We start from the raw sequence: 26,480 nt of genomic DNA, 5'->3' as shown, positions 1-26,480 counted from the left end.
ACGCAGCCAAAAATAAATAAATAAATTTATTTTAAAATATGGTAGCTCTTAGTTTTATTATGATAAACTTTCCCACAAAAAGATAGACCTAAATGCTTGATCTTTTTTTTTTGCGATACGCGGGCCTCTCACCGTTGTGGCCTCTCCCGTTGTGGAGCACAGGCTCCGGATGCGCAGGCTCAGCAGCCATGGCTCATGGGCCCAGCCGCTCTGCGGCATGTGGGATCTTCCCAGACCGGGGCACGAACCCATGTCCCCTGCATCGGCAGGCGGACTCTCAACCACTGCGCCACCAGGGAAGCCCTAAATGCTTGATCTTTGGTGCACACCTTAAGTAAGTAAGTGTTTGCCTCAAATTACCTAAGAAGAAGCAAAAAAAAAAAAAAGAAAAAAAAAAACAAAACAAAACATAGAAAAAAGAAAATGCACAAAAGCTTGCAACTATATTTATTAGAAATACATTATCACTTGGAAGTTCCCTTCTTTAAAGGTTGAAGATTTGTTCCAGGCACTGTTTCTTCTGTTTTAATCGAAGTCCCCTCAACATGGCAGTAGTCCCGGCTCTCTGGATGCACACAGCCCAAGGGATGGCGGGTTCCACCACAAACCCAACCCGAGGCACCACACTGAGTCCTGGGGCAGCACTATAGAAGCCAGGCCTCTTCTGTGTCCAGGTGGTTGTGGAGTTGGCACAGCTGGGGACCTGAGACATGGGTCTCCTGGGCAGTCACAGCATCAGTCCAGCTTGCCTGTGGAGCTCACGCTTCACCTTTTCTTCACAAACTTCTTTCTGGAAGCATTGGGATTTAACCGTCTCCTGCCGGCTCCCAAGGTGCTGTCTCGGACCTGCAAGGTAGCTGACCGGCTGGAGATGTCATTCTCTGCAAAGGGAGACACCCCAGCTATGTAGTCAGGGGCAAACACGTCAGTTTTCTGCCTGGCCTTTCGGGAGAGTCGCAGCTGAGGGAAGCGCTGGTCCTCGGTCAGGTGCGGGTTGATGGCGTACTTGCCCCCTTTGGGAGTGGGGAGTGAATACTGCAAATAAGACGAGGAAAGGCCATTAGGAGGACGGGGATTCATATTTATACACATCAGATCCTGTTACGTAAAGCTTACCTGACAACTCTGCACGTAGGCAGACGACACCAAAGGAGTCTATCGTCACTGCCTACTGTGCACTGAGTACATGACATGCATCTTCCCAGTTGAGCCTACTCTCACCTCACAGATGAAAAGCAACATGGTATTTTGACTACATTCCCTCAACAAAAGACAGAAAGAATTACACTAAAACACAGAACCCTAGTAGGCAGGTACCATTTTCATAATGGTATAGGTTAGCACTTCTGAAATAACTAAACACACACACACACACACACACACACACACACACACACACAGACTCCAGTTGAACAAAATTATAATTATGGAAAATGGTGTTATGAAGGGTGTTATGGATATTAGAGGGAGGGCTAGAATGAACTCTGTGGTGTTGAACTGAAACTGAAGTTATAAATTCAATTTTTAATACAGATAAGAGAAAAAATATTAATATGTGTATTTATATACAATATTTCCCATCTTTGTCCACTGTGGGCCTAGAATTAATGACACCCTAGGACAATGAGCACACCCATTGTCCAGTGCCCAGATCTTTGCTTCTAAAAACTTAAGAGCTCCTTCGAGAAATGGCTGATTCCAGGGCACAGGCAGGAAGGTGTAAGAGTCGGAACAGCTTGCTGTGCCAGAAAGTAAAAGTGTTCAAAGAATAACTGGGGCACATCAAAAAGACACAGAAGCCATCCTGAAGGGGCTCCATGAACAGTTTGAGTATCAAAATAAATAAGGATAGCAATGGATCACAGCCTACAGACTACAATAAAAATCCATGCGACCGGGGCCTCCCTGGTGGCGCGGTGGTTGAGAGTCCGCCTGCCGATGCAGGGGATACGGGTTCGTGCCCCGGTCTGGGAGGATCCCATATGCCGTGGAGCGGCTGGGCCCATGAGCCATGGCCTCTGGGCCTGCGCGTCCGGAGCCTGTGCTCCGCAACGGGAGAGGCCACAACAGTGAGAGGCCCGCATACCGCAAAAAGAAAAAAAAAAAAAAAAAAAAAATCCATGCGACCACACTCATATAAATGATATATGGGAAAGTTCCTCTTTACAGCAGAATGGCAAGTAATAAATATGGAGAAGAAATGATGCAATTAGAAAATCACCATTTGGCAACCTTCATTGTAAAAACTGATTCAGATGACTTTAACCAGTAAAAATTTGATGAGAAACAGTATTCACACAGTATCAGACTATCTTTCTCTAAGTTACTTATTCATTACAGATAATAACCTTGCAGGAAATTTGGTAATCTTGGTTTTGGTAATTATATTGTGGTTACACAAGAAACCTCCAACTAAGTGATCAAAGTTATTATCAGCAGTAAATTGGACACAGCCTGAATCTAACCAGGAGGAAACACCAGACAAACCCAAGGTAAGGGAGAGTCTACAAAGTAACTGCTTTGTACTCTTCAAAACTGTTCAAAAATGTCAAGGTCATGAAAGACAGCAGACCTGAGAAACTACTTCAGTTTAAAAGAGACTAAGGAGACAGGACAATGAAATGCAACAATGAAATGCAACGTGTGATCCTAGACTGGATCCTGGACCCCAAACAAACCCCCTTCTCTTGCTGTAAAGGAAATCTGTGGCAAAGTTTGAATATGGTCTAAGGACTCCCCTGGCGGTCCAGTGGTTAAGACTCTGCACTTCCAATGCAGGGGGCAAGGGTTCGATCCTTAGTTGGGGAACTAAGATCCCACGTGCCACGCGGCACAGCCAGAAAAAAAAAAAAAAGTCTGAATATGGTCCAGATTAGATAGTATTGAAGTAATGTTAACTTCTTGGTTTTGGTAATTGTATTGTGGGTATCTAAGACGGAGTCCTTGTTTCAGGAAACACACACTGAAGTATCTAGGTGCAAAAGGGCATCATGCACAATTTACTCTCAGATGGTTTAGGGGAAAAGAAAAAATATACATATAAATGATAAAGCAAATATAGTGGTGATTAAATTGGGAAATCTAAGTGAAAGCTAAATGGGAATTATTTGTACTATTTTTGGCAACTTTTCTATAAATCTAAAATTATTTCGGGGCTTCCCTGGTGGTGCAGTGGTTAAGAATCTGCCTGCCAATGCAAGAAACATGGGTTCGAGCCCTGGCCCGGGACGATCCCACATGCCGCGGAGTAACTAAGCCCGTGCACAACTACTGAGCCTGTGCTCTAGAGCCCGCGAGCCACGACTACTGAGCCCATGTGTCACAACTACTGAAGCCCGCGCACCAAGAGCCCGTGCTCAGCAACAAGAGAAGCCACCGCAATGAGAAGCCCACACACTGCAACGAAGAGTAGCCCCCGCTCACCACAACTAGAGAAAGCCTGAGTGCAGCAATGAAGGCCCAACGCAGCCATACATACATAAATAAATGTATTAAAAACCTACAAGATACCATTAAAAAATTATTTTAAAATAGAAAGTTAAAAAACAACAACAAACCTTTCTAACGTTAGTGGCATGCACCATACCTGGAGAACTCAGAGCCAGGTCAGCCACACTCATACTTGCCTGCCTGTCAACCCTTCTCTCCTGATTCCTCAAAACAAATCCACCCCGCTGTGTATCCAGCCCAGGACTCTTGTGCTGAGTATTTACACAACTTTCCCTTGTGGTTCCTGAAGCTTCTTGACATTCTACCCATCCTCACATTCCCACACAAATCCTTCCTCCACCGTCCTGCAAACCATCCCTCTTGGTGACCCCACATATATTTGGCCCTTGCTCTTTACCGTGTGGAATTACTGGTTATTTCTCCTTAGACTGCAAAGTCCTCTAAAACCTCACAGGGAGGTTGAGTTGTGAGCTCTCCCCACCTGCCTTGGTCCCTGGATCACAGGCTTTCAATAACTATCTTTAGAAACCAGGAGGGTTTGTTTGTCCTCTCTGATCATTTCGATCCTGGTGCTAAAAGGTCTCGCTTCCCCGACCTGGGCCCTGCTGTTAGGGGAGCAGGAGATGCGCCACTCACCCGGAGGCCCCGAGGATTCAGCACCTTAGGGTTGCGGGAAAAGTGCATGCACAGGGTTCCATCGTCGCTGACGGTCACAGACACCTTCTTCAGTGTCTTGTTTCCACATTGTGCACAGAACACTCTGCTCATGTCAGATGTTGTCCTGCAGAAACAAAGGAGATGCATCACACTGGAGCCAGAGGCAGCAAACTCCATCCCCAGAGCACAAGGTGAGTCTTGGGCCTCAGAGGAGACACAAGAAATGGGGACAGGCTGAACTGCACTGCACACATCCCAGACCAAAGCCGCCTGCCCTCCCGCTGCTGATATAAGCACACTGCTGCTGCACGGCTCCCACGGCAAAGGTAAATGACACAAGAAGCAAGTTAGTAAGTAAGAAAACTGAGCAGAATGTTGTTACAGTAATAATGAACTCTTACTGAATTTTGTTAGGCATTATTCCACAAGTTTAATGTCAAAATAACCTTATGAAGTTGGGTTCCCCATTTTACGGATGGGGAAACGAAGGCAAGGTAAGGCAGCTTGCTCAAGGTCACAGAGCTAGTAAGTGGCAGGTATAAACCCAGGGAATCTGGCTCCAGAGTCAGTGCTCTTACCACCACCATACTTTCTCAAGGGTCATATTATTACATTACTCAACTATTTCTGAATACCTCGTGCCCAAGTATCAGCCTAGGCATTAAGCCAGGAGGTGGCTCTGGAGGTGCTGAGAATTTACTAACCAATAGGAAACACTATCAAAGCTGCTATGATTGAATGGGTGAATGGGCTCAAGGCCCAACGATGGACCCTGAGCAGGCAAAGCTGCTGTTGTCAGGGACCAAGCAGGAGCCCTGGTGTCTGTCCTTGAGGAATTCACCCTCAGTTCCCAGAGGTAAGGACACAAGAGCTGCATGAAACTGCCAGAGAAGCCAGGCCCTTTCCTGAAGTCTCTGCGAGTGAACTAAGCAACAGGGGCTAGGAAATAATTATTTTGTGCAAGAAACCATTCAGTCACTGGGGTTAATCTAACAAGAATGGAGAACATTTCCAGGTGTTTCTAAGAACGAATGTTAATTTGGGGAACTTAGAGCTTTTGTAACAAAGGACAATGGGGGAAATGAGATTTCATGAAGCAAAAAGCTTTACCGTCATGAGCCTGGCACGTTTACACACTAAAGATTCAAAGAATGCAGAGGCAGTTTTGAGGACTGGCTCCCCAGCAGACCTGCAGAGGACGGTAACGGAGATGGGCCCCGAGCCACGTGGGGGAGCAGGGCTTCATCCAGGCTACTCCACCGTCAGTGGAACAGCACTGGGGACACAGGGAGAGACACCTTACTGCTTCGGAAAGCAGTGCACACAGGCCTCCACAGTAAGGGGCTCCACCAGATACCTGACATGATGGCCACCACGTCTAGACTGAATCTGTGGAAAGGCTGGAAGCCACCAAGTTCCCAGGGCCACGCTTCACTCAACAGCAGGGCTGCAGTATAATCTCTTCCATTCCAACCAGATCTCGTATCCGGGGGCCTCTCCACACAACACCAGCCCTCACCACGAGAAAAACCAATTCATGAGGCAGAAAAGAAATGGGGAGGAGGGCATGGTCAATGAACTAAACAGTTCACCTCAACGGAGCGCTTCCTATGCGCCAGACAAGCACTCTTTTATGTGACGATCTCCCTAGTTCCTCACAACCACCTTTCTAATTTTACATAAGAAGAATCTGAGGTACAGAGAAGCTGACCAACTTCTGCAAAGTCACACAGCTACTAGGAGACAGAATCTGGATTGGAACCCACATAGTCTGGATCCTGAGTCCATTTTTTTTTTTTTTTTTTTTTTTTTTTTTTTTTTTTTGCTGTACGCGGGCCTCTCACTGCTGTGGCCTCTCCCGTTGCGGAGCACAGGCTCCGGACACACAGGCTCCACGGCCATGGCTCGCGGGCCCAGCCGCTGCGCGGCATGTGGGATCTTCCGGGATAGGGGCACGAACCCGTGTCCCCTGCATCGGCAGGCGGACTCTCAACCACTGCGCCACCAGGGAAGCCCCATTTTTTTTTAAAATAGAAAATTTCAAACATAAACCAAAGAGCACAATGAACCCTCATGGACCCATCACCCAGCTTCATCTCTACCCTCACCCATTCCTCCCACTTCTGTTTTATTTTAAAGCAAGTTCCAGACATTATCCCATCCATAAACATTTCGGCACTGACTGCTAAACGACTAGGGCTCTTTGCTCCAGAACCCACACCCTTAATCCTATACACAAAGGTAAGGACAAAAAACACGTGCCCTCATGCCGCGGAGCAGCTGAGCCCGTGAGCCATGGCCGTTGAGCCTGCGCGTCCGGCGCGTCCGGAGAGTCCGGAGCCTGTGCTCTGCAACGGGAGAGGCCACAGCAGTGAGAGGCCCGCATATCAACAACAAAAAAAAACATGCGCCCTGGCTTTGTCAGGTGGAAGGTCACTGGCCACCTCTGTGCCCTGGTGGGGGCAGAACCTGGCCCGAGTAGGAATGACAAGGTGGAGGGAATGCCTGCACACAAGGCAAGGCTCTCCTTCAAGAAGTCTGTAGAAGGTTTAGGAACAGAGGAGTGTTCAACAGAGGGGCACTGAGCCCAGGTTATCGGCTACATACTTGAAACAGCCATGGCAGCGCAAGATGTAGCTCCGGGCCTCGCGGATCAGCATGCCGTTCACGGCCAGCACATGCAGCCCCATCTGGAGCAGGACATTCTGCAACCAACAAGTTAAAGGGAAACTGAACTCATAGCAAAACCAAGAATTGTTTAATATCTGCATAATCACAGTTAAAAGAACTTCCCAAACCCTGGTTTGGCTCATAAAGGGCTTCTGCTAAAGAAAAGCAAGCTTAGGATACCTCTCAAGACATGTAAACTAGGACAAGGACCCAGATTTTTCTTATCTCAAGTGCCATGGACTGTGATCATCATTTCGCCAAGGCCTCCTTTAGCAATCTCTCTTAACAGAGACATTTATTGTGTCAGAGCAAATACACTAATTTCTGGACTGAAAACCTCTACAGTCTCCAAATACTTAACTGAGCACAGAACGTTACGCACACTGAAAGAAAAGCAGCAACAGATCATGAATACTGAACATCAGAAATTTAATATACCACATACATTCTATAGGTATACTATGATTCCCTAACCTCCAAGCAAAACTAAAAATTACCAAAGAGCACAGGCAAAGTTTCTAGAGCCAGGAAAAGAAGCATTACACAACAGCCCTGTACACACCCCCAGAACTCCAAAGGACCACTGCCTGTAACAGGTATGACACCAAGCCCAGGGCCAGCCGATGCCCATTCCACCCACCTGCATGGCGAAGTCTGTAGTCACACAGCCGACCCGCACATCCTTTGGGATGGCGCACTGCTTCATCTCCTGCTGGACCTGCTTGATGTTGCTGGGGGTTATCCACCCACCCCCGTCATCATCACTGTCTTGGTCCTTCCTTTCTTCAAATCCATTCTCTTCGTTCTCTTCCTCACTTGGAATAGCCTCACCTTTGTCAATCTGAAACGTTAACAGAATTCAAACTTCTCGCCCACAGGAGCAGCCGCGAGACGCTAGTCTGTTGTCATCAGGAGATCATAAAGTAGGGCCTTACCAGCAGCTCCTGCAGTTCATGATCAATATTAGGCAAAGGATTTCTCCAGAACACAAAGGAACTGAATTCTAGGTCCTCAGGCTCACCGACTGGGTGTCCATGTTCTACTGTTCCTCGTGCGGGTTTAGGCTGAAGTTAAAAGAAAAATAATTTTAAAACCTGAAAATTGAGAGGGTTATAGATGAAATGATATACGATATACAAGCCAGATCAGACAAGGATGGACAAACTATGGTATCTGTCTAGGTAAATTTGGTTCCCTCTAAACAGACAATTTGTGGAGATCTGACATGTAACAGAAAAGAGCATGAAGAGCCTGGCCTGTCTAAGAAATTACCTTTGAGGGCAGATGGAAACCAGAAATGTGTAGAGGAGTTTCTGGGTGCTGAATTGATGAACTCACTTTAACCTTTAAAAAGAAAAGAAAAAAGTGACAGCTCTAAGCAAAGAAATACAGGTTGAAAATTCAACATGGAAGAGTAATTTAAAAAACAGAAAACAAAATACTTCCCCCTGGTTATTGAAACAAAAGATATTCAATGTTTTTTAAGAAGTGGGAAACATAAAAATATATGTAAAGAATTTTTTTAAAAATAAATTTATTTATTTTTATTTTTGGCTGCGTTGGGCCTTTGTTGCTGCGCGCGGCCTTTTCTCTAGTTGCGGTGAGCGAGGGCTACTCTTCATTGAGGTGCGTGGGCTTCTCATTGCGGTGGCTTCTCTTGTTGCAGAGCACGGGCTCTAGGCGCATGGGCTTCAGTAGTTGTGGCTCGCGGGCTCTAGAGCACAGGCTCAGTAGTTGTGGCGCACGGGCTTAGTAGCTCTGTGGCATATGGGATCTTCCTGGACCAGGGCTCGAACCCGTGTCCCCTGCATTGGCAGGCGTATTCTTAACCACTGAGCCACCAGGGAAGCCCATAAAGAATTATTCAGGGATTCCACTACTACCAAATAACCACCTTAGGACATTTCTTTTTTGTCCCTAGACATAAAGGTTTAATGAACATCATTATGTGTAAAACTTGGAAGTATCTTTGGTTATATCCTTAGGATAAATGCCTAAGAGTGGAATTGCTGGGTCAAAAGACAGGCTGTTTTAAAGCTTCTGATACAAAACAGCTAACTCCTGCCCAAAAGACTGCAGGAAAGGGCAATTTTTAGGAATCTCAAATTGACAGATGCCAAAGCAGAAACCCAGCTGAGCCACAAAGTCAGAGTTTATATAAAACTATTCCCTTCACTCCAATCGCCCCAGAACATTCTGGTGACACACAGATGTCTATATTTTAGGCATCACTTTTAGACTTCTTGGATTGGAGGACCCTACACTTGGTTGAGAACAAGTGAAGGCAGTTCTGACTAGAATAGAATCATGAGCCCACTACAGTTTTGATGACCTTAGACAGTGGAGATCAAGTAATTCTTTGCAAACACTACTTGAAATTACTTATTACAATATAAGGTTAATAATCTATCTTTCAAAATCCTCTGGCCTGGAAACAGGCAATGGGGTCCAGGCACAAAACCATTAGTCTCTTCAACTTAGCCAAGCTGGACAAGTCCCTAAAAGCACAACAGGAACCCAGAATTTTAAAGGTAGCAAGAGTTGAAAAAAATGGTAATCATTTAAAGTGTTCTTTCTTGCTTGCTTCTGGAAAAGAATTCTATTTTTAAAAAACTAGGGCTTCCCTGGTGGCGCAGTGGTTGAGAGTCCGCCTGCCGATGCAGGGGACACGGGTTCGTGCCCCAGTCCGGGAAGATCCCACATGCCGCGGAGCGGCTGGGCCCGTGAGCCATGGCCGCTGAGCCTGCGCGTCCGGAGCCTGTGCTCCGCAACGGGAGAGGCCACAGTGGTGAGAGGCCCGCGTACCGCAAAAAAAAAAAAAAAAAAACAAAAAACTAGTGAGAGGGGCTTCCCTGATGGCACAGTGGTTAAGAATCTGCCCGCCAATGCAGGAGACACAGGTTCAAGCCCTGGTCCAGGAAGATCCCACATGCCATGGAGCAACTAAGCCCGTGCACTGCAACTACTGAGCCTGCGCTCTAGAGCCCATGAGCCACAACTACTGAGGCCTGCGCACCTAGAGCCCATGCACCGCAATAAAGAGCAGCCCCCACTCGCCACAACTAGAGAAAGCCTGCCCACAGCAACAAAGACCCAAAACAGCCAAAAAAAAAGAGAATATTTTTACTTTCTGAATTTTATTATTTTAATTTATTTTATCTATTTGGTTGCACCAGGTCTTAGTTGAGACAGGCGGGTTCCTTAGTTGTGACATGCGAATTCTTAGTTGCAGCATGGGGATATAGTTCCCTGAGCAGGGACCGAACCTGGACCCCCTGCATTGGGAGCAGGGAGTCTTAACCACTGTGCCACCAGGGAAGTCCCTGCATTTTTAAATTTAACCAACCTTACCAAGAACCTACAGGTCAAGACTGAGACATGCTTGCTAATTGCAATGTATGAACCTTATCTGGATCCTCATCCAAACAAGTAAACTATTTAAAAAATGTTATAAAATAATTGAGAAATGTGAACACAGATTGGATATTTGATGATATCAGGGAATTACTATTAATTTTGGGTAGGTGTAATATTGGTTTTGTGGTTATTTTTTTAAGAGACATACCTTATCTTTAGAGACACACCAAGAAATATCTATCAGTGAAATGTTAGGCTGTCTGAGTTCAAAATATTCAGGGCTGAGGTTGGGTAAAGATGAAAACAGATCATGAGCTGACGACTGTGGAGGCAGAATGATGGGGACACTGGGTCCATTATACTATTCCCTCTACTTCTGTACATCTGATAGTTCTCATAATAAAAAGTTAAAACAGATAAAACCAACAATCTTTCTTATTTACCTTTTCTGGTTCTGGTTTTAGGTGAGACACCCCAACAAACTCTGCTTCCAGCTGGTAGGTAAGTGCCAGTACTTGGATATCTGTGGCAGAGAGGCTGGGATAGTCTCCAGTTTTCTTTGAAAACTCAGTCACTGTAAACAAGAGATTCCCAACTTCAGTTAAAAGCAAAGAGCTATATGACCTTGGATAACCATAATGAAAGTATGAAAAGAACTTAGGATCAGTATCCCAAGAAAAACCTCTTAACACTTTCATCCATTTCCTGATCTTTTTCTATTCATAAATGATACATTTGTATTCTCTATCACCAAGATTTCTGCCAGTTAGGTTTACAGTGATGTCCTTACTGAGTGCAGATGAAGGAACAGAACAAAGTTAATAGAAAGTCAACAGAAGTTAGCATAATGTTTGCAAATGAGAGTTCCTTATCTAGACTTTGGTATTATGTTTGAATAGAAGGTCTCTTCTCTCCCAGCAATAAAATTCTCTAACAATCCATATTAATAGAATGATCAGATTCCAAAATGGGACGGAAAGCTGATTCAGCCAATAATTGTCATCTATCATGAAACAAAAATATTGGGTTATTCTGTAACAAGTATCAGACAGTTTTGTATGTAAACCCACCCAACAAGAAAACCCACACCCCTATTTAACACAAAGTAAACTCCAGCTGTTGCTATTGTTATTCTCCTGAGACATCAATAACAAACACATATAATAATATCTTGACACATTAACAGAAAGGTGTCTTCTGCTACACTAGCACAAGGAACAATAGGTATATGGCTCACATTTTCTAAAAATGCAGCAATTAATTAACAGCAGCTAAAATTTAGTGGGGGGCTTCCCTGGTGGTGCAGTGGTTGAGAGTCCGCCTGCCGATGCAGGGGACATGGGTTCGTGCCCCGGTCCGGGAAGATCCCACATGCCGTGGAGAGGCTGGGCCCGTGCGCCATGGCCGCTGAGCCTGTGCGTCCGGAGCCTGTGCTCCGCCACGGGAGAGGCCACAACAGTGAGAGGCCCGCATACCGCAAAAAAAAAAAGAAAAAAAAAAAATTGGTGGGTACTTACTATGTATCAGGCAGTGTTTAAAACTTTTCATTTTATCCTTCAGCCAAATCTTTTTTTTAAACTGAAGTATAGTTGATTTACAATGTTGTTAATTACTGCTGCACGGCAAAGTAACTCAGTTATACATATACATACATCCCTTTTTAAAATATTCTTTTCCATTATGGTTTATCATTGGATATTGAATATAGCTGTCTGTGCTATACAGTAGCACCTTGTTGTTTATCCATTTTATATTTATTTATTTTTACTGTGTTGGGTCTTCGTTTTTGTGCGAGGGCTTTCTCTAGTTGTGGCAAGCGGGAGCCTTGGCCTCCCGGTGCGCAGGCCTCTCACTATCGCGGCCTCTCTTGTTGCGGAGCACAGGCTCCAGACGCACAGACTCAGTAGTTGTGGCTCACGGGCCTAGTTGCTCCGCGGCATGTGGGATCCACCCAGACCAGGGCTCGAACCCGTGTCCCCTGCATTAGCAGGCAGATTCTCAACCACTGCGCCACCAGGGAAGCCCCAAATCTTTTTTTTTTAAACTGAAGTATAGTTGATTTGCAATGTTGTTAATTACTTCTGCAAAGTAATTCAGTTATACATATACATACATTCCTTTTTAAAATATTCTTTTCCATTATGGTTTATCATTGGATATTGAATATAGCTGTCTGTGCTATACAGTAGCACCTTCTTGTTTATCCATTTTATATATAAAAGCTTACATCTGCTCGCCCCAACGTTCCCCAACCCCCTTCCCCTTGGCAACCACATGTCTGTTCTCTATGTCTGTGATCCTGTTTCTATTTCAGAAAGGTTCATTTGTGTCACATTTTAGATTCCACATATAAGTTATATCATATGGTTATTTGTCTTTCTCTTTCTGACTTCACTTAGTATGATAATGTCTAGTTACATCCATGTTGCTGCAAATGGCATTATTTCGTTCTTTTTTATGACTGAGTAGTATTCCATTGTATACATGTACCATATCTTCTTTATCTGTTCATCATCAATGGACATTTAGGTTGTTTCCATGTCTTGGCTATTGTGAATAGTGCTGCTATGAATATAGGAGTGCGTGTATCTTTTTGAATTACTATAGTTTTGTCTGGATATATGCCCAGGAGTGGGAATGCTTCAGCCAAATCTTATGAAGTAAGTACTGTTAGTATTTCCTCAAAAAGATAAGTAACTTGTCAAAGATCACACGGCTAGGATGCTGGAGAAAGCTAAAGAAGTCACAAATAGTGTAGGTAACAACATCTCCATTATCAGCCTTTAAACCCTAAAACACTTCCAACCACCTAGGTCCTTTCCTGGGCAGGATCATTGCCTTGATCCCTAACAAGAGAACAACGCTGACTCCTAAGCCAAGTGAGAGTTGTTTAGTTTTCTTTCAGGACTAATGTATGGCCTAAACGCCATCCCTTTCTCTGACTTGAGGCTGGCCTCCATATCCAAAACAGTCATCACTCTTATCTACTGAAAAGAAATGGGCGAGAGTAAGAGATCTGGGTTCTTCTATTTTTAAAAAATTTTTTAACATCTTTATTGGAGTATAATTGCTTTACAGTGGTGTGTTAGTTTCTGCTGTATAACAAAGTGAATCAGCTATACATATACATATATCCCCATATCTCCTCCATCTTGCAGCTCCCTCCCATCTTCTATTTTTAATCCAAACAAATTTACTGAATACTTACAAAGCGCTGGACACTGTGCTGAGTGACATTATTCCTCATTTCATGCTCCCAGCAACCCCTGGGGTAGGTACTATTGTTAATCCTATTTTACAGATGGAGGCAACCGAGGCCTAGAGCATCTGGGTGATATTCCCAAGGGAACATAACTAGTAACTGGCAAGGCCTGGCTGACTCATGACCCAGAACTCCTCTCCCACCACGGTCTCCTAGACCGTGCAGTTTCTTTTATTTACTTATTTATTTTTTGAATTTTATTTATTTTTTTATACAGCAGGTTCTTATTAGTTATCCATTTTATACATATTAGTGTATACATGTCAATCCCAATCTCCCAATTCATCCCACCACCACCACCACCACCACCACCCCTCCCCGCCACTTTCCCCCCTTGATGTCCATATGTTTGTTCTCTCCATCTGTGTCTCTATTTCTGCCCGACCGTGCAGTTTCTAAATCAATTCTGATAAAGTATCCGGACTCCGACTAGAACCAGAGCAGGTTCAGTCAGCAACCCGGGAACCAGCTTCGCCATTAACACCGGGCAGAGACACTCACCCAGCCGCACGTATTCCGGGAAGGGCTCCCTGAAACGCAGCTCGTAGGGCAGGACTGCGAGCCGCCTGCGCGTGGCCTTATCCCGAATCTCGCTGACCACATCCCGAATGGTGTAGATGTTCTTCCCGATGTCCTGAGGGGAGACCGGCCCAACTCACAACCGCCCGCACCACGCAGCGCGCTGCCCGATTTCCCAAGCTCCTTTAGGGGCCACCAGCCCAGACCCCGCTCCTCTCCGCCGGAGCTCCCTGTACCTGCAGAGCCGCGTCTCGCAGGAAAGCCCCTGCATCGGCTACAACGTGCTCCACCGGCGGCGCCATCTTGGTCCATCGAGACCGGAGCGTGCGTGCGCATGCAGATTGCGCCCGCCCCTCTGTCCGAATCTGGGCCTCTGGGAGCCGGGAAGAGCACCCGCGGCTAAACCGCGTCTCCTGGCGGCCGCGCCAGCATCTTCCGGCTCAGGGCTCCCCGAGCGCATGCGCGGTGAGGCCGCCAGCTCTGCCTGGGAGGTGTGGGCGGGGTCAAACCTTGGGAGGGGCGGGGAGGGGCGGGGAGGGGCGGGGAGGGGCGGGGAGGGGCGGGGAGGGGCGGGGGGGCTACCCGAGGAAATTCGCTTTGGCGTCTGCTCCTTAGCTCCTTCTTTACGCTTAAATGCAAATAGTCTGTATTAGTTTCATTGTTAAGAGTCAATCGATACAGATGCCCTAATTTAAAGATCACAACAACCCTATGAAATAGGTACTATTTTACAGGTAAGGGGTAGCTGCTCAAGAAAACTAGGCCCAACTAACATGGATAGTGGGGTATCGAGATTACACTGAAACAAACCGACTCAGAGCCGCTTTCTTACCACTGTGCCATACCGACCACTGCTTGCTTACTTACCCTCACTTCATTTTGAGCAACTTGGGTCCAGGATCTCTTACGCCACTTACATAAGCAAGGCTCATAATTCCTTGCTGCGATTCCATAATTGAGATCTGGTCTGTTAGAAATTCATGCTGGCGAATTTTGGCTGAATGATGACTTGAGTTTTCAGTCATCCATCTTCAAAGGTGTTGAGTTATTCTAAACTTTCTTTGTCAAGTCTTCACTCCCGTTTTTACCCCTTGGTTATACTATTTTGGGGGGTGGTACGCGGGCCTCTCACTGTTATGGCCTCTCCCGTTGCGGAGCACAGGCTCCTGACGCGCAGGCTCAGCGGCCATGGCTCACGGGCCTAGCCGCTCCGCGGCATGTGGGATCTTCCCAGACCGGGGCACAAACCCGTGTCCCCTGCATCGACAGGTGGACTCTCAACCACTGCGCCACCAGGGAAGCCCACCCCTTGGTTATACTTTATCCATCGTACCTCCAAAAATTGTTCACTGCCCTGGGGGGGGTCTTTTAACAGGTGCCCAAATCCCTTTTCCTTCCCCAGATGTCTCAATTTTTTTTTTTTTCTTTTTTGCGGGATCTTAGTTCCCCAACCAGGGATTGAACCCCGGCCCCAACAGTGAAAGTGCCGAATCCTAAGTGCCTAGACTGCCAGGGAATTCCCTATCATATCATTTTTTTTTGTTATTTCTCAATACTTTGAGTTTCTCTGCAGAATTTTACAATGCTGACCATTTCCTCTTTCTGGACTGTCTCCTTGCCTCACTTTGGTGTTACATCACTATCCTGGTTCCCCTGTGTCTCTGATGATTTCTCACCCTCCTTCACTGCCACCTCTTCTGCCTTGCTCACGGGGCACCCACCACAGAACTGTCTTGGCCTCTGTGTCCAAGTTTTCTCCTTCACCAATACTATATATCCCCAAGGCTTATCACAATTATCGCATTATAGGAATGCCTTTGGAATCTACAGGTCCAATCCCTGTTTATTCCCTAGCCTAGCCGTTGGCCACATCTTTCTGAAAATTTTTGGCATCTTAACTCAGGAGGAAGGTTAAAACTAAAGTAGTTTTCTCTCCTGCCCCCGCTTAAACTTTCTTCACTGGTTGAGTTCCTATTTTTACGAATGGCATTACCAAAAAAGACACTCAAGGTAAGAATCTCTGAGTCATCCTTATTCCCACTCTCAACCCATACTCCTCTTGCTAAACTTTATTGATGTCACTTCTGAATTGTTTTGAGGTGCCTGGGTCTCCTCTCCATTCATTCACCTTACTCTAATCAAGTTTTTATTTCATGCCTAGAAAATATAATCCACTCAACGCTAATATTCCTATCTCTAAGTTCTTCCTCAATTGCTCCTGTTGCCTAAAAAGGGAGGGAGTATATAGAAACTAGACTCCACAATAAAAGGTTTATTGAAGTTGGCAGTAATTCTGTAGACACTAGGATGAAGAAGAATGATCTAGATCAGTGTTCTCAAACTTGACTGTGAATTAGGATCACCTGGAGAGCTTGGAAAACTAGATAGCTGGGGTTCATCCTCAGTTTCTGATTCAGTAGGTCTGGGCAGGGTGGGAGAATCTGCATTTTTAATATGTTCCAGATGATGCTGATGCTGCTGACCTGGGGCCACACTTGAGAACCACTGATTTAGGGGAATAGCCAGGGAAAGAAAGATCAGGCTCTGAGCCATTCACTTTCCAGTAAATATTAAAAATACTTGTTAATATAAAAGGTTTCTTTTTTTTTTTAAAGTTTATTTATTTATTTTTTTAATTAGTTTCTGCTTTATAACAAAGTGAATCAGTCATACATATACATCTGTTCCCACATCCCTTCCCTCATGCATCTCCCTCCCTCCCACCCTCCCCATCCCACCCCTCCAGGCGGTCACAAAGCACCGAGCTGATCTCCCTGTGCTCTGCGGCTGCTTCCCACTATCTATCTACCTTACGTTTGGTAGTGTATACACGTCCATGCCTCTCTTTCGCCTTGTCACAGCCCACCCTTCCCCCTCCCCATATCCTCAAGTCCATTCTCAAGTAGGTCTGCGTCTTCATTCCCGTTTTGCCCCTAGGTTCTTCATGACATTTTTTTTTTTAAATTCCGTATATATGTGTTAGCATACGGTATTTGTCTTTCTCTTTCTGACTAACTTCACTCTGTATGACAGACTCTAGGTCTATCCACCTCATTACAAATAGCTCAGTTTCGTTTCTTTTTATGGCTGAGTAATATTCCATTGTATATATGTGCCACATCTTCTTTATCCATTCATCCGATGATGGACACTTAGGTTGTTTCCAGCTCCGGGCTATTGTGAATAGAGCTGCAATGAACATTTTGGTACATGTCTCTTTTTGAATTATGGTTTTCTCAGGGTATATGCCCAGTAGTGGGATTGCTGGGTCATATGGTAGTTCTATTTGTAGTTTTTTAAGGAACCTCCATACCGTTCTCCATAGTGGCTGTACCAATTCACATTCCCACCAGCAGTGCAAGAGTGTTCCCTTTTCTCCACACCCTCTCCAGAATTTATTGTTTCTAGATTTCTTGATGATGGCCATTCTGACTGGTGTGAGATGATATCTCATTGTAGTTTTGATTTGCATTTCTCTAATGATTAATGATGTTGAGCATTCTTTCATGTGTTTGTTGGCAGTCTGTATATCTTCTTTGGAGAAATGCCTATTTAAGTCTTCTGCCCATTTTTGGATTGGGTTGTCTGTTTTTTTGCTATTGAGCTGCATGAGCTGTTTATAAATTTTGGAGATTAATCCTTTGTCAGTTGCTTCATTTGCAAATATTTTCTCCCATTCTGAGGGTTGTCTTTTGGTCTTGTTTATGGTTTCCTTTGCTGTGCAAAAGCTTTGAAGTTTCATTAGGTCCCATTTGTTTATCTTTGTTTTTATTTCCATTTCTCTAGGAGGTGGGTCCAAAAGGATCTTGCTGTGATTTATGTCATAGAGTGTTCTACCTATGTTTTCCTCTAAGAGTTTGATAGTTTCTGGCTTTACATTTAAGTCTTTAATCCATTTTGAGCTTATTTTTGTGTATGGTGCTAGGGAATGATCTAATCTCAAACTTTTACATGTCCCTGTCCAGTTTTCCCAGCACCACTTATTGAAGAGGCTGTCCTTTCTCCACTGTACATTCCTGCCTCCTTTATCAAAGATAAGTTGGCCATATGTGCGTGGGTTTATCTCTGGGCTTTCTATCCTGATCCACTGATCTATCTTTCTGTTTTTATGCCAGTACCAGACTGTCTTAATTACTGTAGCTTTGTAGTATAGTCTGAAGTCAGGGAGCCTGATTCCTCCAGCTCCGTTTTTCGTTCTCAAGATTGCTTTAGCTATTCGGGGCCTTTTGTTTTTCCAAACAAATTTTGAAATTTTTTGTTCTAGTTCTGTGAAAAATGCCATTGGTAGTTTGATAGGGATTGCATTGAATCTGTAGATTGCTTTCGGTAGTAGAGTCATTTTCACAATATTGATTCTTCCAATCCAGGAGCATGGTATATCTCTCCATCTATTTGTATCATCTTTAATTTCTTTCATCAGTGTCTTATAGTTTTCTGCATACAGGTCTTTTCTCTCCTTAGGTAGGTTTATTCCTAGATATTTTATTCTTTTTGTTGCAATGGTAAATGGGAGTGTTTTCTTGATTTCATTTTCAGATTTTTCATCATTAGTGTACAGGAATGCCAGAGATTTCTGTACATTAATTTTATATCCTGCTACTTTACCAAATTCATTGATTAGCTCTAGTAGTTTTTCGGTAGCATCTTTAGGATTCTCTATGTATAGTATCATGTCATCTGCAAACAGTGACAGCTTTACTTCTTCTTTTCCAATTTGGATTCCTTTTATTTCCTTTTCTTCTCTGATTGCTGTGGCTAAAACTTCCAAAACTATGTTGAATAAGAGTGGTGAGAGTGGGCAGCCTTGTCTTGTTCCTGATCTTAGTGGAAATGGTTTCAGTTTTTCACCATTGAGGACAATGTTGGCTGTGGGTTTGTCATATATGGCCTTTATTATGTTGAGGAAAGATCCCTCTATACCTACTTTCTGCAGGGTTTTTATCATAAATGGGTGTTGAATTTTGTCGAAAGCTTTCTCTGCATCTATTGAGATGATCATATGGTTTTTCTCCTTCAACTTGTTAATATGGTGTATTACATTGATTGATTTGCGTATATTGAAGAATCCTTGCATTCCTGGGATAAACCCCACTTGATCATGGTGTATGATCCTTTTAATGTGCTCTTGGATTCTGTTTGCTAGTATTTTGTTGAGGATTTTTGCATCTATGTTCATCAGTGATATTGGCCTGTAGTTTTCTTTCTTTGTGACATCCTTGCCTGGTTTTGGTATCAAGGTGATGTTGGCCTCGTAGAATGAGTTTGGGAGTGTTCCTCCCTCTGCTATATTTTGGAAGAGTTTGAGAAGGATAGGTGTTAGCTCTTCTCTAAATGTTTGATAGAATTCACCTGTGAAGCCATCTGGTCCTGGGCTTTTGTTTGATGGAAGATTTTTAATCACAGTTTCAATTTCAGTGCTTGTGATTGGTCTATTCATATTTTCTATTTCTTCCTGAGTCAGTCTTGGCAGGTTGTGCATTTCTAAGAATGTGTCCATTTCTTCCAGGTTGTCCATTTTATTGGAATAGAGTTGCTTATAGTAATCTCTCATAATCTTTTGTATTTCTGCAGTGTCAGTTGTTACTTCTCCTTTTTCATTTCTAATTCTATTGATTTGAGTCTTCTCCCTTTTTTTCTTGATGAGTCTGGCTAATGGTTTGTCAATTTTGTTTATCTTCTCAAAGAACCAGCTTTTAGTTTGGTTGATCTTTGCTATCGTTTCCTTCATTTCTTTTTCATTTATTTCTGATCTGATCTTTATGATTTCTTTCCTTCTGCTAGCTTTGGGGTATTTTTGTTCTTCTTTCTCTAATTGCTTTAGGTGCAGGGTCAGGTTGTTTACTCGAAATGCTTCCTGTTTCTTAAGGTGGGATTGTATTGCTATAAACTTCCCCCTTAGAACTGCTTTTGCTGCATCCCATAGGTTTTGGGTCGTCGTGTCTCCATTGTCATTTGTTTCTAGGTATTTTTTAATTTCCTCTTTGATTTCTTCAGTGATCACTTCGTTATTGAGTAGTGTATTGTTTAGCCTCCATGTGTTTGTATTTTTTACACATCTTTTCCTGTAATTGATGTCTAGTCTCATAGCATTGTGGTCGGAGAAGATACTTGATACAATTTCAATTTTCTTAAAATTACCGAGGCTTGATTTGTGACCCAAGATATGATCTATCCTGGAGAATGTTCCATGAGCACTTGAGAAAAATGTGTATTCTGTTGTTTTTGGATGGAATGTCCTATAAATATCTACTAAGTCCATCTCGTTTAATGTATCATTTAAAGCTTGTGTTTCCTTATTTATTTTCATTTTGGATGATCTGTCCATTGGTGAAAGTGGGGTGTTAAAGTCCCCTACTATGATTGTGTTACTGTCGATTTCCCCTTTTATGGCTGTTAGTATTTGCCTTATGTATTGAGGTGCTCCTATGTTGGGTGCATAAATATTTACAATTGTTATATCTTCTTCTTGGATCGATCCCTTTATCGTTATGTAGTGTCCTTCCTTGTCTCTTCTAATAGTCTTTATTTTAAAGTCTATTTTGTCTGATATAAGAATTGCTACTCCAGCTTTCTTTTGATTTCCATTTGCATGGAATATCTTTTTCCATCCCTTTACTTTCAATCTGTATGTGTCTCTAGGTCTGAAGTGGGTCTCTTGTAGACAGCATATATATGGGTCTTGTTTTTGTATCCATTCAGCCACTCTGTGTCTTTTGGTGGGAGCATTTAGTCCATTTACATTTAAGGTAATTATTGATATGTATGTTCCTATTCCCATTTCCTTAATTGCTTTGGGTTCGTTATTGTAGGTATATTCCTTCTGTTGTGTTTCTTGCCTAGAGAAGTTCCTTTAGCATTTGTTGTAAAGCTGGTTTGGTGGTGCTGAACTCTCTCAGCTTTTGCTTGTCTGTAAAGGTTTTAATTTCTCCATCAAATCTGAATGAGATCCTTGCTGGGTAGAGTAATCTAGGTTGCAGGTTTCTCTCCTTCATCACTTTAATTATATCCTGCCACTCCCTTCTGGCTTGTAGGGTTTCTGCTGAGAGATCAGCTGTTAACCTGATGGGGATTCCCTTGTGTGTTATTTGTTGTTTTTGCCTTGCTGCTTTTAATATGATTTCTTTGTGTTTAATTTTTGACAGTTTGATTAATATGTGTCTTGGCGTATTTCTCCTTGGATTTATTCTGTATGGGACTCTCTGTGCCTCCTGGACTTGATTAACTATTTCCTTTCCCATATTAGGGAAGTTTTCAACTCTAATCTCTTCAAATATTTTCTCAGTCCCTTTCTTTTTCTCTTCTTCTTCTGGAACCACTATAATTCGAATGTTGGTGCGTTTAATGTTGTCCCAGAGGTCTCTGAGACTGTCCTCTGTTCTTTTCATTCTTTTTTCTTTATTTTGCTCTGCAGCAGTTATTTCCACTATTTTATCTTCCACCTCACTTATCCGTTCTTCTGCCTCAGTTATTCTGCTATTGATCCCATCTAGAGTATTTTTCATTTCATTTATTGTGTTTTTAATCGATGCTTGATTCATCTTTAGTTCTTCTAGGTCCTTGTTAACTGTTTCTTGCATGTTGTCTATTCTATTTCCAAGATTATGGATCATGGAAATAGAATCTTGGATCAGCTTTACTATCATTATTCTGAATTCTTTTTCAGGTAGACTGCCTATTACCTCTTCATTTGTTAGGTCTGGTAGGTGTTTATCTTGCTTCTTCACCTGCTGTGTGTTTTTCTGCCTTCTCATTTTGCTTATGTTACTGTGTTTGGGGTCTCCTTTTTGCCGGCTGCAGATTCGTAGTTCCCGTTGTTTTTGGTGTCTGACCCCAGTGGCTAAGGTTGTTTCAGTAGGTTGTGTAGGCTTCCTGGTGGGGGGGACTAATTCCTGTGCTCTGGTGGTTGAGGCTCGATCTTGTCTTTCTGGTGGACAGGTCCACGTCTGGTGGTGTGTTTTGGGGTGCCTATGGCCTTATTATGTTTTTAGGTAGCCTCTCTGCTAATGGGTGGGGTTGTGTTCCTGCCTTGCTAGTTGCTTGGCATAGGGTGACCCGCACTGTAGCTTGCTGGTCGTTGACTGAAGCTGGGTGCTGGTGTTGGGATGGAGATCTCTGGGAGATTTTCGCTGCTTGATATTATGTGGAGCTGGGAGGTCTCTTGTGGACCCGTGTCCTGAAGTTGGCTCTCCCACTTCAGAGGCACAGCACTGGCTCCTGGCTGCAGCACCAAGAGCCTTTCATCCACCCGGCTCAGAGTAACAGGGAGAAAAAGTAGAAAGAAAGAATTAGTAGAAGAAAGAAAGAGAGAGGGAAAGAAAGGAAGAAGGGAAGAAAGGAAGGAAGGAAGGAAGGAAGAAAGAAAGGAGGGAGGGAGGGAGGAAGGATGGAAAGAAAGAAGGAAAGAAAGGAGGGAGGGAGGGAGGAAGGAAAGGAAGAAAGACAGGAGGGAGGGAGGAAGGAAAGAAAAAGAAAGTGGAAAGAAGAAGGGTGGGAGGGAGGAAAGAAAAAGAAAGAAGGAAAGGAGGAGCGGAGGGAGGGAGGGAGGAAGGGAGAGTAGGAAAAAAAGAAAGATCAGGTAAAGTAAAATAGAATAAAGTATGAAATATAGTAGCATTATTAAAATTAGAAAGTAATTATTGAAAAAAAAAAAAAAACCGGACTGATAGAACCCTGAGACATATGGTGGAAGCAAAGCTATACAGAGAGAATCTTACACAGAAGATTACACATACACATTCACAAAAAGAGAGCAGGGGGAAAAATCAAAAATCTTGCTCTCCAAGTCCACCTCCTCAATTTGGGATAATTCGTTGTAAAAAGAGGAAAAGGGCGAGAAGTCTGAAATCTTGCTCTCTAAGTCCACCTCCTTAATTTGGAATAATTCGTTGTAAAAAGAGGAAAAGGGGGGAAAGTCTTAAATCTTGTCCTCAAAGTCCACTTCCTCAATTTGGGATGATTCGCTGTCCATTCATGCACTCCACAGACGCAGGGCACATCAAATGGACCGTGGAGCTTTAATCCGCTGCCTCCGAGGCTGCACAGAGAGATTTCCCTGCCTCTGCTCTCACAGCTCCCGGGTCTCAGCCTTGGACCTGGCCCCGCCTCTGCGCGTAGGTCGCCGGAGGGCGTCCGTTCTTCGCTCAGACAGGACGGGTTTAAAGGAGCCGCTGATTCGGGGGCTCTGGCTCACTCAGGCAGAGGGGAGGGAGGGGCGCGCAGTGTGGGGCGGGCCTGCGGCGGCAGAGGCCGGCGTGACGTTGCAGCAGCCCGTGGCGCTCCGTGCGCTTTCCCGGGAAAGCCGTCCCCGGGTCTCGGGGACCCCGGCAGTGGCGGGGTGCACAGGCCCCCCGGAAGGCGGGGCGGACAGTGACCCGCGCTCGCACACAGGCCCCGCGGCGGCGGCAGCAGCGGCGGCGGCGGGCGGCGGCGGGCGGCGGCGGCCGCGGCGGCGGCCGGCGGCGGCGGCGGGCGGCGGCGGCGGCGGCGGCCCACGCCCGTCTCCGAGGTCCGTGCCTTACCCGCGGCTCGTGCCTGTCTCCGGCGCTTCCCCAAGCAGCCCTCTTAATGCCCTCTCCTCGCGCACCAGGAAACAAAAGGGAAAAAAGTCTCTTGCCTCTTCAGCAGCTCCAGACCCTTTCCCCGGACTCCCTCCGGGCTAGCCGTGGTGCACTAACCCCTTCAGGCTCTCTTCCTGCCGCCAGCCCCAGTCCTCTCCCTGCGCTCCCGGTTTCTTTTTTTAATGTATTTATTTTATTTATTTATTTTTGGCTGTGTTGGGTCTTCGTTGCTATGTGCGGGCTTTCTCTAATTGCAGTGAGCGGGGGCTACTCTTCGTTGCGGTGCTTGGGCTTCTCATCGCGGTGGCTTTTCTTGTTGCAGAGCACGGGCTCTAGGCACGCAGGCTTCAGTAGTTGCAGCATGCAGGCTCAGTAGTTGTGGCTCACGGGCTCTAGAGCACAGGCTCAGTAGTTGCGGTACACGGGCTTAGTTGCTCTGTGGCATGTGGGATCTTCCCAGACCAGGGATCGAACCCGTGTCCCCTGCATTGGCAGGCAGATTCTTAACCACTGCGCCACCAGGGAAGCCCGGTTTCTTGACATTTTGTAGTTTTTGTCATTTTTTGTAATACTTTAATCCCTTTTCTGTTTCCCTGTAACACTCGCTAGTCTTCAAGTCCACTGAGGCCTTAGAAAGGCTCTTATTTAGTGAACAAATAAGTACTGAGAGCTAATTTATACCACCACAGTTTGGGTGATATAACAGTTATGAACAAAGTGATATTTTGTGTAGTGTCTAGGGGCACCTTCGAGTTTATGACCTTGGAGCCAAACCTTGAAGGATGAGTACGGCAAAGGCATTGAGGTATGAAAGTCCAAAGGGAGTGTGCAGGGAGTTGAGGGTAGTGCCTGTGGTAGCACAGGGTGTCTGGGGACAGGTTCTCTCAGAAGTGAAGTGAACCCTGAAACACTTCAATTGTTTGAAGCTCCTTGTTTTTTAAAAAGTGAAGAAATCTCAAACATTATTAAGTTATGGTCACTTGAAACAGTTAACCTTAACAAATTAACACTTTCAAACATATGTAGAAGAACTCCATGTATAACTTATCTGGAGGTAATGACAACTTTTACATGTGAGGCCCTTTCTGAAAGAAACGTCTTGTGTGCCAGTGAAGAGCTGACTTCACTTCCAGGACTGGAAAATGTACAAGCTATGAAACTATATGCTTAACAGTGGGGTAGGGGAGATATAAACTTGAAACAGTGGGGTAGGGGAGAGAAAAACAGTGGGGTAGGGGAGAGAAAAACTACATGAAATCAGTAAGTATCCCTAGAATTCCTCTGGACTTTCCTGGGAGTGTCCTGGACTTTCTTGTCTCTGCCTTTGCCCTTGTTTTCTCTTCTGCCTGAAAATTCTGCTGCCTAATCCCTGCATACTTAGTCTCCAGGAAGCAGCTCAGTTGTTTCCTTTGTAAACTGGTCCTCATTACCCAAATCAGATTTTTCTCCAAGGATGGATTTGAACCCTTCTTTCTCACCATACTTAAGACATTTTGATTCTATCACTCAATAAGCAGTTATTACTTCTGCTTTGCATTGTACTTAATTGTGTGTCTTCTTTAAGTAGGTTGGAAATCAGGGACTGTGTTTTAGGGGTCTTTCTCCTTAAATGAACATTTCAACTTACTTTTTAACTTTTTTTTTTTTTTTTGCGGTACGCGGGCTTCTCACTGTTGTGGCCTCTCCCGTTTGCGGCGCACAGGCTCCGGACGCGCAGGCTCAGCGGCCATGGCTCACGGGCGCAGCCGCTCCGCGGCACGTGGGATCCTCCCAGACTGGGGCACGAACCCGTGTCCCCTGCATCGGCAGGCGGACTCTCAACCACTTGCGCCACCAGGGAAGCCCTACTTTTTAACTTTTGCAGGGCACTTTTATGATGACATATTTCAGATATTTTATGTGTCTTAAAAAAAAATCTTTGTAGGACCTTCAGCAATGAGTTCAGTGCTCAATAAATGTTGACGAAGTCTATTCATTAAACAGATTGTTTAAAGAGGCCTCCTATGGGCCAGGTACTGCTTTGAGAGCTGGGTTATAGCTCCTGTCTTCATAATTTTTGTAGTGGGAAACAGACTTTATGTATATATATATATATATATATATATATATATATATATATATATACACACACACACACACACACACACACACACACACATACATACACACATATTCATATGAAAGTCAGATAGTGCTAAGCTGAGGAAATATGGAGAGAAAAAATAAAGCAGGAAAGGGCTGCTAGGAGGGGAAGGAAGAGATGAGTTGCAATTTTAAATAGGGTGATCAGGAAAGGCTTCACTGAAAGGGATAGTTAAGAAAACATCTGAAAGAGATGAGGGGGTGAGCCAACTGACTATCTGGGGAAAGAGCTTTCTAGGAAGAGGGAAAAGCCAGTCCAAAGGCCCTCAGGCCAGAGTGGCTGAAGCAGGGTACTGAGTGAAAGAGTAGTTGGAGATGAGATGAAATAAAGGGGAGGGGTGGGAGGTATCACCTAGGGCCTTTATAGGTCGAGGTATATATTTAGCTTTTACTTCTTTAATGCACAGTGAGAGCCTGCCTTGCCTAGTCCCTTTTTTCCTTTTGGTGAACACCTACTCAAATGCCACCAAATCAAAGAGGCCTTCCCTAATTCCCCTAGGAGAGAATTAGTACAACTCCCATCAATGTTACTAGAGAAATTTTAGTAGTTTTTTAGATAGGAATTAAGGTGTTAAGAGAGAGCTGTAGCTCCTTGAAAGGCCATCTCCTGGATGGATTTGGAATGGCAAAATAGAGACTAAATGCTCAACCAGTTCCATTTGTACGCATAACAGGATCCATCCAAACTGGAAGACCCAAAAATAACAATAATTAGTGCACAGTGCTTAGGGCTAATTAGGTGATTAGCATTAATTTTAGTTAATGGTGATTAAAAGTGAAAAATTGAGCCTTCATTCAACTTGTCAAAGCTGAAGTTCTCAACCATCAGTAAAGAATATTGATTTAAAATGTTTTTTCTAGTTCAT

General features: G+C 44.4%; 1 protein-coding gene across 1 annotated transcript; it reads right to left on the bottom strand.

The window, feature by feature from the left end:
- Positions 1-431: 431 nt before the first annotated feature.
- On the bottom strand, positions 432-14,348 carry NOB1 (NIN1 (RPN12) binding protein 1 homolog). Its single transcript, XM_081215322.1, has 9 exons — positions 14,152-14,348; positions 13,898-14,030; positions 10,578-10,708; positions 8,050-8,121; positions 7,713-7,841; positions 7,418-7,618; positions 6,715-6,812; positions 4,087-4,231; positions 432-1,035 (listed from the first exon to the last, which is right to left on the bottom strand). Exons 1-9 carry the CDS (start codon positions 14,215-14,217, stop codon positions 766-768), a joined length of 1,245 nt encoding a protein of 414 aa, XP_081071448.1. The 5' UTR covers positions 14,218-14,348; the 3' UTR covers positions 432-765.
- Between the last annotated feature and the right edge of the window lie 12,132 nt (positions 14,349-26,480).

Source organism: Mesoplodon bidens (genome assembly GCF_964165515.1).
Source record: "Mesoplodon bidens genome assembly, chromosome: 18".
Classification (NCBI taxonomy): Eukaryota; Metazoa; Chordata; class Mammalia; order Artiodactyla; family Ziphiidae; genus Mesoplodon; species Mesoplodon bidens.
The sequence above is the reverse complement of the archived record's forward strand: the minus strand, read 5'-3'. Positions and strand labels throughout refer to the sequence as shown.